At 39.8% G+C, this 13,143-nt stretch overlaps 1 protein-coding gene and 1 non-coding gene across 7 annotated transcripts in view; both read right to left on the bottom strand.

Annotated features, from left to right (window-relative positions):
- The window catches only part of KIF1B (kinesin family member 1B), a 154,637-nt gene that overhangs the window by 41,336 nt on the left and 100,158 nt on the right, over window positions 1-13,143 (bottom strand). For 4 of the 6 annotated variants that reach the window (XM_088845438.1, XM_055419531.2, XM_055419532.2 and 1 more), the window contains 5 exons: window positions 11,750-11,843; window positions 10,693-10,841; window positions 8,665-8,843; window positions 7,517-7,654; window positions 6,105-6,353 (listed from right to left, as the gene is read on the bottom strand). In XM_088845438.1, coding sequence (XP_088701564.1) covers window positions 6,105-6,353; window positions 7,517-7,654; window positions 8,665-8,843; window positions 10,693-10,841; window positions 11,750-11,843 — 809 coding nt within the window. The remainder of the gene's footprint in view (window positions 1-6,104; window positions 6,354-7,516; window positions 7,655-8,664; window positions 8,844-10,692; window positions 10,842-11,749; window positions 11,844-13,143) is intronic. The other 2 variants (XM_055419535.2, XM_055419536.2) reach the window with 1 other exon arrangement.
- Window positions 8,327-8,434, bottom strand: LOC148775152 (U6 spliceosomal RNA). The gene has a single exon (XR_016039655.1). It is a non-coding gene; the product is annotated as a U6 spliceosomal RNA (small nuclear RNA).

The following is a 13,143-nucleotide window of genomic DNA, read 5'->3' as shown; positions in this document are numbered from 1 at the left end:
CAGGAGGGAAAGAGTCCTTTCAAAATATTACTGCTCACTGACAATGCACCTGGTCACCCACGAGCCCTGATGGAGATTAAGGTTTTCATGCCTGTTAACACATACTCTGCCATAATATCAATAACCTTAGATAGGCAGATGACACCATCCTTATGGCAGAAAGTGAAGAGGAACTAAAAAGCCTCCTGATGAAAGTGAAAGAGGAGAGTGAAAAGGTTGGCTTGAAGCTCAACATTCAGAAAACGAAGATCATGGCATCTGGTCCCATCACTTCATGGGAAATAGATGGAAAAACAGTGGAAACAGTGTCAGACTTTATTTTTTGGGGCTCCAAAATCACTGCAGATGCTGACTGCAGCCATGAAATTAAAAGATGCTTGCTCCTTGGAAGGAAAGTTATGACCAACCTTGATAATATATTAAAAAGCAGAGACATTACTTTGCCAACTAAGGTCCGTCTAGTCAAGGCAATGGTTTTTCCCGTGGTCATGTATGGATGTGAGAGTTGGACTGTGAAGAAAGCTGATCGCCAAAGAATTGATGCTTTTGAACTGTGGTGCTGGAGAAGACTCTTCAGAGTCCCTTATACTGCAAGGAGATCCAACCAGTCCATTCTAAAGGAGATCGATCATGGGTGTTCATTGGAAGGACTGATGCTAAAGCTGAAACTGCAATACTCTGGCCACCTCATGCGACGAGTTGACTCACTGGAAAAGACTCTGATGCTGGGAAAGGTGGGGGGCAGGAGGAGAAGGGGACGACAGAGAATGAGATGGCTGGATGGCATCACCGACTCTGTGGACATGAGTTTGAGTGAACTCCGGGAGTTGGTGATGGACAGGGAGGCCTGGCGTGCTGTGATTCATGGGGTCGCGGAGAGTCGGACACGACTGAGCGACTGAACTGAACTGAACTGAACACACACTCTGCAGCCTATGGATCAAGAAGTCATTTTGACTTCCAAGTCTTATTATTTAAGAAGTACATTTTGTAAGGCTACAGCTGCCATAGACAGTGGTTTCTTTGATGAATCTGAAAAGGATATGTCATTGTAGATGCCATTAGGAACATCTGTGATTCATGGGAAGAAGTCAAAGTATCAATATTAACACGAGTTTGGATGAAGTTGATTTCAGCCCCAAAGGATGACTTCAATGGAGGAAGTTAAGTGCAGATGTGGTAGAAACAGCAAGAGAACAGGGATTAGAAGTGCAGTCTAATGATGTGACTCAACTACTGTCTTATAAAACTTTATGGGGTGAAGGGTTGCTTCTTATGGAGGAGCAAAGAAAGTGGCTTCCTGAGATGGAAACTACTTCCGGTGAAGCCGCTGGGAAGATTTTTGAAATGGTAACAAAGGATTTAAAATAATACAAAATAAACTTGATAAAGCAGGGGTAGGGTTTGAATGGACTGCTTCCAATTTGGAAAGTTCCACAGTAACAACAACACAGTGGGTAAAATGCTATCAAACAGCAGCCTCCACCAGCAGAGAATCTATTTCACTGAAGGTTCAGATGACGGCTAGCATTTTTTTTTTTAGCAATAAAGTATTTTAAAATTAAGGTCATCATCGTTTAGTCAGTAAGTTGTGTTCGACTCTTTTGCAACCCCATGGACTATAGCCCGCCAGGTTTCTCTGTCCATGGGATCTCCCAGGCAAGAACACTGGAGTGAGTTACCATTTTCTTTTCCAGGGAATCTTGGATCAGGGATTGAACCTGCATCTCCTGCACTGGCAGGTGGGTTCTACACTGCTAAGCCACCGGGGAAGCCCAAATTAAAATATGTATGTTGTTTTTTCAGACACACTGCTTTGCACACTTAATAGACCAAATGTAATGTAAACATAACTTTTACATGCACTGGGAAATCAAAAAAGGCATGCAACTGGCTACTGCAATATTTGTTCTCATTGTGGTAGTCTGGAAACCAACCAGCAATATCTCCGAGGTATGCTTGTATACATGTCTGCACCTTTTCCTGCTCTGAATCTACTTTAAAACAAAGCAAAGGAAGATGGAGCAGATTCTTGGGATTTCAACTCAAAGAAATGAAAACAATTCTGAAAACAGACAAAATACACCACAGGAAAACAAATGTTAATAAAAGTAAAAGAGCATAAATGAAATTGAAATTATAACCAAAAAAAAAAAAAAAACAACACAACAAACCACAATTGCAAGTGAACACGGAATCAGATCAAATGACATCTGCTTCCCTTTCAGTCTGCTCCAAAGGTGGGGGAGGGCAATGCTAAAAAAGAGGGCTAAAAGCTGTGTGGTTGCAAAAATCTTTAAATGAAAAGTCTGAAAAGGATTACAAACAAGACTCTCAAACATCAACTACTATGACAGAGTTTAAAGACTAAGAATTTGGCTTCAGTTACTAAATAAATCATTTCACTTCCAAAGTCAGCACACATACAGACCACCTTCATCTTCTGCCAGCATTCCAGCCACTGCCCCCTTTCCAATGCCTTGACCATTAAAGAGCCATGGCGCATGCTCCACCCCTGTCTGCTGTCCTCTCTGAGCTCTACTACCCATTTCCAACCTTTGATTTCACATCTTCAGGTCTTATTTCAAATAACACTCTCTTTAGGACAGATCTCCCCAATGTTTTATGATCTCAGTAACACACAACCCCGTCACTGCTATGATTTCCATTTACTTATGCAATCATCTGTCCATCTCACCCATCACACGGAAAACCCGTGAGGGCAGGAACCATGTCTGGTTTTAGTTGCCACTGTCTGCAGAGGGCCTGGCTAGATTTATTGAATAAATGCACTCAAAAAACAGCTGGTGAATGATTGAATATCTATGGACATAAGTGAATGGGAAAATGATTTGATATCTTTAAGTAGAAGTGGAAGATTTTTCCAGAAAAACAGGTTAAACCAGAGGTAAGAAGCAAAACCATTCAACTTTATATTGGGTTGATTTTTCAGTCATACTCATAATAGATATTAACTATATAGGACATGTTTAGATTCTTAACCATATTTAATTTACACAGCTGTTTTCATATTTAAAAGAAGCTATTCAAAAACAAGAACTCTTTTTTTAAAATTATTTTTTTAACTTTTTGGTTGTGCCACGTGGCATGAGGGATCCTAAGTCCCCTACTAGGGAACAAACCTGGGCTCCCTGCAGTAGAAGCTCAGTCTTAACTGCTAGACCACCAGGGAAGTCCCAAGAAATAAGTACTATCTGAGCACACAGTAAAGATGAGAATCCCCTTTCTGTCTATGGCAATGGTTACTTCAAAAATGTAAGAATAGAAAGTATCCTTGTGGATTTCCCTTTTCAGAGAGAGAACTCTAGAATTCGAAGGCAGTGGTACAGGCATTGGCCCTGGGTCTACACAACCCCACAGTCTCTAGACAGTTCTTTGTCCTATGAGAACACAGGCTCTCCAACCAAAAATCAATGCTTTGGACTTTATAAAAGCTCTCTTATGAAGCTTTTAAAACTGGAATTATGTTAGTTATTATTCATTCTTGAGAATCCTTGTACCCTGATCTAGCAGACTGAAAGAGAAGAGGGATGAGAGAGGGGAAGATGTAAAGGATATATTAGCATAAAGTTCTGTGAGGTTACATAAAAAGGGAAACAAATTGTGTCAACACAAAGATAATGAAGACCAGCGCAATTATGATCCTAGTTACAGAAAGAATGTCAGTTCAGGTACTTAGGTCACAGAATAACACAGGAGACCTTTAACCGGAAGACTAGCTTAAATACTTCACATTTCATCCCAAGTGATGATGGATGATTCACAACATCCCAGCATGCCATAAGAGAACAGCTAAAGGGACAAGCTCTTTTAATTTTCATATAAAAATTCACCAGAGGCAGCCAAGACCATGAATCAAAACCTACAAATGGAATTTTTTAAAAAACTAGAAAATTTTATGTGAATTGTATCTGCAATTATATGTCAATAGGGGAAATCTAATCCCATGAATCACAAAAACAGCAAAGAAGTTACTCCTCTTACACACAGAATGACCGGTACATAACTGGGTGACACTGTGTTGCTATGAACTGTCTGTAGGTAAGAAATGCCATCAAGGGCGAAAATAAAGAGCCAGCCTTCACTCTGCTGACCACTACAATTTCACCTCCTCCCTACTGCTTTCCTTGCAAAGTCAAGTGAGTTTCAGAACCAGGGAACCCAAAGAAATGGAAATGTCAATTCCTAAGCCATAGTTTCACAAGTAATTTATTTGAAAATTGAAGTAGAGGTGACTGCCTTATACCTACACTTCAATCTGATATGATTAAAAGGAGAGAAAATACATACATCTTAAGGCAGAGAATTTCCCCATTAAGTGGGATTCTGACTTAAGTTTTCCATACAACTGGTTTAAAATACAAATGCTTCCGAGTAGAACTCTTAACCAGAATATTCACTCTTCTAGTATGCATGAAATAATAGGAAAGAATAAAAAGATCTGTAAGGGTCTTTCTTTTTTTTCTTACCGAACTCTCTATTTTACACTTGAGAATCCAACAGGCCTTAGTTTAAGTTGTCAGACCTGTCAGGTCAGTGTTCTTTCCAACATGCCACACAGTGTGAAGCCACCTATTCCTCACGTGTGATGATGCAGAACAAAAGTGAGCAGCGTGAGAAGGTGAGAAGCTGCACAACTGGCCCCAGGACTGAGCAGTTTACCGATGAAAACTTGGCTCCAACTTTAGACCCTCTTAGAAAAGAGGGTAGGAATGGCTGTAAAACCAGGAACACATTATGGCACCCTGATTCGTGCACAGAACTGCCTTCTTCAGTTTTAATATAAATCAGCTCCTCTGAAATCCTGAACATCTGTTCCCGGCATACACCAGACAATATTCATGGCTGTATAATCCCTTTACATTTATTCATGGAAAATCTGAATAAATGCCCCTTTACCATTATAAAACCCTAAGGCTGTCTAATACTCCAACCCATGGTCATAACTGAGGTCTTCATTTCTATCACAAAGCATTTCTTTTCTCCGTTTCCATAAAGCTGATTATCTTCTACATTTATTCTCACCAGGTAACCAACCAACACCATACTATGAGCTAAGCTTTAGAACCTTACATACCTAGTGGGTCAGGAGACTTGCTGCACTTTAGGTTTATTTTTAGATAACTGGTGCTAACCCATTAACACTGAAGTAATTTCCCTTTATTTTTAAAGGGTTCAACAAAACATGGTTTTAAAGTACCATTGAAATTAAATTTAATACCTCGAAACATAATACTTTTTTTAATCCAGTGAGTGCTGCACTGTTGAATTTGTAATTAAAATTACTTCAGCATGAAGATTGGAAAGATGTAGACAAAGACCCCAATGAGGAACATGTGTATGAGAGCTCTGCATCACTGACAGATGGGGCCAGAGACAATGCCTCAGTTTGGCAGCTAAACTCAACACAAAGCAGTGTCATGGAGCACTGAACAAATATCCATTGTTGACGGTTTCAACAGATAATTTTATGAGATTCATCAATACAATGCCTACAGGTAAAATCTTAGCAGAAGCCAAAGATCCGTGAAACTGCCAAAGAAAGGTATCCATCTGAGTTAGACAAAGAGGGAATTTCATGTTCCTGATTCTTTTCTGGGCTCACAGACTATGCAAGAAATAAACCTAATGCTACTTCTGACTCTACGTTTGTCCCTGTGATTCCTGCTGATGCCAAGAATCCCTTCCTCCTAACACTGCACTTGCTCTGTTCTCCCTCTCATATTGCTCCCTTGGACTTCCTCACTCACATTCCTATAAGAGGAAATATCAGACCACAATAATATTCTCCAACTCCAGAACAGTGTGACTCTTGGCTTTAATTACTATCTCCTCTGGGGTCTCCTCCTTCAGAACAAAATTACTAGGCATGTAAGGCAAGGGATCCTCCATGTAAAGTCTTCACACGCTGCCACATATGTTGTACTGAGGAGGCCAAGTAGCTCCGAGATGCTGCCTGAGGGTTCTCTCACCTGCATCATGAATTGAACTAGATTAAAGCAAAATTGTCCAAAATTGCATAAGGAGCCTGTTTAGAGCAAGAGCTGGTCCCTTTTCGCCTTTCTCACTTTAACCTCACCAACCTTCCCACTAAAATGAACCATGGGGACCGGTCGTAAAACGGGTCGTGCCCGTCACTGAAGAGATCTGAGCCCTCCTCCGTCCCTGCGTCAGAGCCGGTGTCATCCACGAACGCCTCCTCATCAAAGTCCTCCATCTCCTCTTGCTGCTCGTCAGCCAGCTCAGTGATGTCGGAATCGGCCGTGGAAAAAGTGGGGGAGGGTGTGCGGTCAGCAAGGCGCTCATTCACACAGCCGTGGAAAATGGGGGAGCTAGACACCAGGGGACACGCCGATGGACACAGCCAAGGAGAGAGGAACAGTCGGTTAAACAGGAAGCTACAGGTGCCAACAGGACAGAACCCACTGAGGAACCAAAACAAAATAAGCAAGTGGAAAAGCAAAAGGATAAAATAAGCATAAATCATCTGGTTCAGGGGAAAGGGAACAAGGACTGATCCTTAGAATAAGAAAAGCAAAAGAAATACATGAGTAGAATATGCCAGGTAAATAACGTGCTATAAAACACTTATGTTCTCCCGTTCACAAAAAAGATTAGCAGCCAGGTCTCAAAGGAGCCACTCAATATCAAGTGAAACAATAAAGTTTAAATCTTTATTCCAATCTCCATGTCATTGTGGAACAGAAAACAAAACGGATGAATGATACATGGCAAAGTAGGTATATACCTTGCTTGGGTAAGATGTGTCTGGCCAATTCATCTCTTTAAAAAAAACACACTCTACTATCAGAGTAGAGTGAAGAAGACTAATTTCATTTCTATAAAATACTACGACTTCAGCTTCACCTTTGAACCCAGTTCCTTTAAAACTGTCAGAAAGTTTTCTCAATCAGAAAATAATTCAAATTTTGAAATCATTAAGGTGAAAACTTACATTTCTCTGCTTTTAAAATTCCAAATCTCTAAGAACTTGACTCAATATGGGCTCACATTCAATGTGGACTGAAGTATACATAAAAGAAGTGCAAGTGGGCTACTCAGGTGTGCAACTACTCACTCTTGGTAAAGACAAAACTGAGATGCACTGTTTTAAAAATTAAAGTGAGGACATAGCAGGTCATGGAGAAGTTGTATTTTGATAAACTGCATGTCATACTGTGATTCTGAACCATGCTGGATACAGACACAGGTTTTCTTTTTCTTTTAAATCTATCTTGGTCAAGAGTAAGACATTTTGTGAATGAGTTGAGAGGCAGGGAAAACTGTCAACTACTTTGTTTCAAAGTCTGAGACTTAAACCTTCCAGCTGGATAAAAGGGAAGGGAAATATACCAAATGGTGCAGTGGCTATGTGTGAGTGAATAAGATTATAAATGGGGGCTTTTTTGTACTTTTTTCCATTAACTTTATGTAATACCTGTGAGGCTTTGCACAATGAAAACCATTACCTAAAAAGAATAAAATCATCACATACCTTCCCACAAGTTTGAACCAATGGAACCGATCATAAAATGGATCACTGCCAGTCATGGTGGTCTCACTTTCATCTTGGGCACTCGAGGCCATCTCCCCTGCCCTGTCATACATCTCTCGCATCAAATCCAGCCTCTGCCTGGACAGTAAATGTAAAGTGCACTGGGTTAATATCACAAGGTCACATCAAAATTTCACACTGGAAGTATCTTCCATGCAAGGTTTTAAAAACTGCTCCCATGGAGAAGGAAATGGCAACCCACTCCAGTACTCTTGCCTAGAAAATTCCATGGATGGAGGAGCCTGATGGGCTACAGTCCGTGGGGTCGCAAAGAGTCAGATACGACTGAGCGACTTCACTTTCACTTCACTTATGTTTACATGCGGACATGTTGTTAGTGGCTTCTTCAAATTAAAAAAAAAAATTATCATTAAAAAAAAAAAAACTGCTCCCACCATTTACTGATATTATAAAAGAATGAAGGCAAAAAGCACAGAAACTCTAACACTCAGTATCCAAAGAGAAATCTAGAGAATCTAGAGAAAGCCATCAAGAAAGTCAAGAATGGCCACCCAATCTCTACTGAGTCCCAAGATAATTGTAGTTCAATGGCATATGGTATCTCAAATATACTGAAACAGCACAAAATACCTCATTATACTAGAGGCAAAGGAAGCTATAACTTTCCTGTTTATTCATCATCATCAGACCCAGGACAGAAAAGATGAATAATTACTAGATCCAAGACAGAAATAGATATTATAAAATTAAAAGAGTTAAAATATAAGAGGGTCTATGGAGGGTTATTTTAATTCCACGCCCCCTCCCTGCCAAGTATGCGTGCCATCTTTGCACAAGGCGCCATGTAATCTTCCCTTTGTCGTTTCAAATTTAGTATACATGCTGCCAAAGGAGCACTATGGAGGGTAAATATGTAAATCACCTCTACAAATGACAAAGGTATTCACAGAGCACGATTTGTTCACTTAGAAGAAAACGAATGGACAGTGCTATTACCAACACCAGCAACAGCACTTAGATGAACAGAAAGGAAGCAATGGCAACATCACAGAGAGAAGAGCCCACGTGAGCAATTCATTATTATTTTCTAAATAAAACAACTGGCTTTACATGTAACGTTTTCATACTTAAGTTTCTCCAAAGACCAATAATGTGTTGCTCCATTTTTCAGATCCTGAACTTCCACAGCTACCACTGTACGAGGGAAAGGTCTGTCTTCCTGAGTTTTTTCAATCTCAGTGGGAAGCAGTTCAGGAGGCAGAGGGGAGTACAACGTGTCCGTGAGCAGAACAAACTGAAACTGCACCTAAATGGACAGAAAAAACCATGGACAAACAGGCTTTTTGTTTTTCCAAGTGAGGTTCAGAAACAAGGCAACATATCAGGTCCAACGGGAAAGACATCAAACAGCACCGTGTGGTCAACAGTTTCTAAGTGAGAAACGTGGCAACTTGTATATTAATCATTTAGCTATTTACAGTCTTTGTTTTCCTGGCCTGGCACAGTGTTTTTGCACAACCTAAAATCTCAATAAATATATCCTGGTTGACTGAACAAAGACTTCCATAGAGAACAGAAGGTGGACCCAGGAATGCATCTCCAAATGAGGGCAGGTAGACACGTGCTAAGGTTTTCTGTTAAATTCAGAGGATTATAACTGTTACTCTTAAAAGTGTTTACTACAGAAAAGTGCTTTGCATTCATCATGTCATTTATTTCTTGGTAACTCCCTATTTTTTTTTTTAACCAACCATTAATGAAATGCTAGGTACAGATGTGAGCAACAAAGACCTAGCCCCTGCCATCACTTACTCCATTTGAAGAGGGAAATAGTTAATATATAATCACAAAATGAGACGGAGTTACAAAAGAATAAGAGATCTTATTCCTATTTCAAGAAACTGGAACACAGCCCTAGAAAAAGAGAATGATTTTTCCCCAAAGTCAGGCAGTGTGAGATCTTATCTACTTCTCAATACTGCCCTCATCCTATTCCTTAGCAGTCAGGAGACTGTCAAACAGAGGGACATGCAGAACAATGAATCTATACTGTGGTGTGATGTTTCTGGCATCACAATTACCATGCGTAGACACTACTTTAGCACTGTATGTGTATTCATTCTCTCACCCCTCACGAAGTCACAAAAACCCTGGGTGGCAGGCCCAGTTGCCAAACTCCTTCTGTAGATGAGGGACTAGAGGCCCAGGTTACTAGAATCAAATAACTAGGAGAGTTGGGGTAGGAACCTGGCTGTCTGGTTGCAGAATGCATGTGCTTGTCCATTACACAAAACTGCCTCTCAGACCCTAGTAGAGGAGCAGGCATAGAGGACTTAAAGGTGCCCACTTAATGGTAGAGGACTAAAGGAAAACTGAGATTTTCAGAACCCAAGATAAATATTTTTCTACTGATATGTTTCTTTAACTTTCATCAGGAATACATTCTCCTCATATATAAAACAGGCTAAAAAACATGTTATTTTAAAAATTTCATTTAACAAATACTTAAAGACATCACTTTGCTAACAAATGTCCGTATAGTCAAAGCTATGGTTTTCCCAGTAGTCATGTTTGGATGTGAGAGTTGGACCATAAAGAAGGCTGAATGCTGAAGAACTGATGCTTTCGAATTGTGGTGCTGGAGAAGACTCTTGAGTCCCTTGGACTGCAAGGAGATCACCAGTCAATCCTAAAGGAAATCAGTCCTGAATATTCATTGAAAGAATTGATGCTGAAGCTGAAGCTCCAATAGTTTGGCCACCTGATGTGAAGGGCAGACTTAATTGGAAAAGACTCTGATGCTGGGAAAAATTGAAGGCAAGAGGAGGGGAGGGCGGCAGAGGATGAGATGGTTAGATAGTATCACCAACTCAGTAGGCATCTGAACAAACTCTGGGAGATAGTGAAGGACAGGAAAGCTTGGTGTGCTGGAGTCTATGGAGTCGCAAAGACTCAGACATGACTTAGCAACTGAACAACAACTAGTACCTACTTCATTCCAGGCACATATGTTAAATGAAGGCATGTATAAACCTGTTTCACAGCAAAAAGCTGCTGAGTTCACCCAAGGGAAAGGTGGGCTTAAAATGAGGACCATGAAGCCCACCAGGCTCAGCTCTGCCTCGGCATGGTCCCTGTTCCCACAATGTCCATACCTTCTTCTTTAGTTCCACACTGATGGCATTGGCCTCCTTTAGGTAAACGGCATTGCCCCAGAGTAAGTCCCTTAATGAGGTGAATTGGTGAGATTTCCACTTCCGGAAGGCCCACTGGGCCAGCTCAAATTCATGTTGTGTCCACGGAACTGAAAGAGCAAACCAGGTGTATTTAATGGTGGACTCATAACTATGTAGAAATGATATCCCAAAATCAAGTTACTTTCTAGTTTTTCTTTCTTTTTTTTAAGATACAGCTCTGTGTGGCTTATAATAAAGAAAAACCCTTAGTCTATTGTACAACTTGAAACAGATCTATTTTCCTTTCTAGTAGAGGAAAAAGAAGGTCATATTTCACAGAGATATTTAAAAATAAAGAATTGTGTATAAATTAAGAGTTTCTTTAAAGTAATTATGAAGCCTTGAGATTACTGAAGACACTGGGTGAAAAAATAAAATATGATGAATGTTCACACTGTATTTTAATTTCAACTAAGAAATTCTAGAAAACTTAAGACAGGTAGATATGACAAATCAATGTGATGAGCAATGTGCCAGAAAGAGATTTAATGCATGCTTCTATATTCCAAAGTCCTCACGGGGAAATCCCTGACAAACCAGCAAATAAAACAGAGCATCCTTTATTTTTTTTGGCCACACCACTCAGCATGTGGGATCTTAGTTCCCTAAACAGGGATCAAACCCTTGCCCCCTACATTGGAAATGTGGAATTTTAACCACTGGACCACCAGGGGAATCCATAAAACAGAGCATCTTAACAAAAATTAAGCTCTGTATTTTCTTGTCACATATATATAAATTTCATATGTATGGTAATATGAGACAGTTTATGTAAACTGCCCAAGAGATATCTATGGAGACTGTGCTCAGAAACCTTGAGTTCTAAGAGACACTATTAGTTCCACCCACACCTCATAGAGTACAGCCTGGACTCTTAGCCTTGAGCATCTTTTAAATAGTCTTTAAACTGGCTCAGAAATTTGACAACACAGATTCAAAACATCTACAGAGGAAAGTTTCAGTCTCTAGATTTCACCTTCTTCCTCCTCCTCTTCCTCTTCAGTTGTTTCCGCAGCCAGGGATCGCGTCTCCACCTGCTTCTGCAAGGCCTGCAACTTACTCTCATAGTCCTGAACGAAAACAAAGAAGATAACATGTAGGAGAGAGAGGAAATAGGAGGGAAGGAAAAGAGAAATGAAAGGAAGACTGGGCGAGGGAGAGACAGCAAAAAACAAAGAAACGAGAAGACAGAGGCAGGAAGCAACAATAAAAAGACAGACATACAGAGAAATGCTTCTGAACAAAGCCATAAAGCACACAAAATAGTCTGCACAGGGTAAATGCTTTAAAAGATCTTGTATTCTAGGGAATTTAACTGCAGTCTCTCTTTCTACTCCTTAGACTCAAGAGTTCTTTATTTGGGATTACAGTAGAGCAAAGGGGGAATTTTCAAGGAAAAAAAAAAAAATGCCTGTGTTCCTTAAAGGGTAAAATGCATTTAAATACTATCTTGACACATCCAAGAATTCCAAAGGAAAACAATACTGGAAAAGATTAAGTTCACTAGTATTGCTAAGAGTTCCAATTATCTGTCTGAATGGGAGAAAAATTCAGATCATAGACTCTGAAACTCTCTATGGATGAAATATTACTATCTTTGCAGATGTAGGTAAGTTTAGCTTTCAGGGAACCTCAGTGTTAAAAGGACACAGTGTTATTAGGATTGAAATAATCTACATGCTGCATTTATTTATTCAATAAAGAAAGTTTATATCAAAATATACTGTTATATTAATAAAATGTTCTATTATCTTACAAATCATATTCATCCGTCCTTTCTCCCTTGTTTCCATGCACTCTCAATAAGTGTGATATCACTACTATTAGTGAAAAACAAAATGGTTCTTGGGGGACTAAAAAACCTTTTTAATGTATAAAGCACAAATATACATACAGTATGTAAACTAATAGCTTGTATATCTGAGGTATTAAAATGGCATGGTAGGGAGAGAACAGGGGAAAAAATGTCTAAAACAGTTCCTTGGCATGTTCATGTTTGTGATTTTTGACAACAAAACAAGTTAAGAAAAAGACCTTCACACAGTAAAATACCAAATCACAACATTAAGCACAGCATTTAAAAAATAAACTTCTTGCTTCTCTAGGAGTGGCATGATTACAGGCTGTAAAGAGATAGAAGGTTTAGGTATGACCATGTACTGTTTTCAAACAAAGCTCTCCAAGTCACAAATCAAATATTCCATGCATTACAGAGGATCACTGAGAGCCCAGTTAGCAAACTCCATTACAAAAGGGACTCCCAATGGCGATGCTAAGAAGGATACAAAAATTCTCCAGGCTCTAGTCATTTATCGTTTAGTCTCACAAAGGAAGCTTTCTCTCTTTAGTGGAGCTGGCAATGACCAAGAG

Source organism: Moschus berezovskii, chromosome 17, assembly GCF_049115385.1.
Source record: "Moschus berezovskii isolate FMDL1 chromosome 17, NW_MosBer_1.0, whole genome shotgun sequence".
In the NCBI taxonomy this organism is placed as follows: domain Eukaryota; kingdom Metazoa; phylum Chordata; class Mammalia; order Artiodactyla; family Moschidae; genus Moschus; species Moschus berezovskii.
The sequence above is the reverse complement of the archived record's forward strand: the minus strand, read 5'-3'. Positions and strand labels throughout refer to the sequence as shown.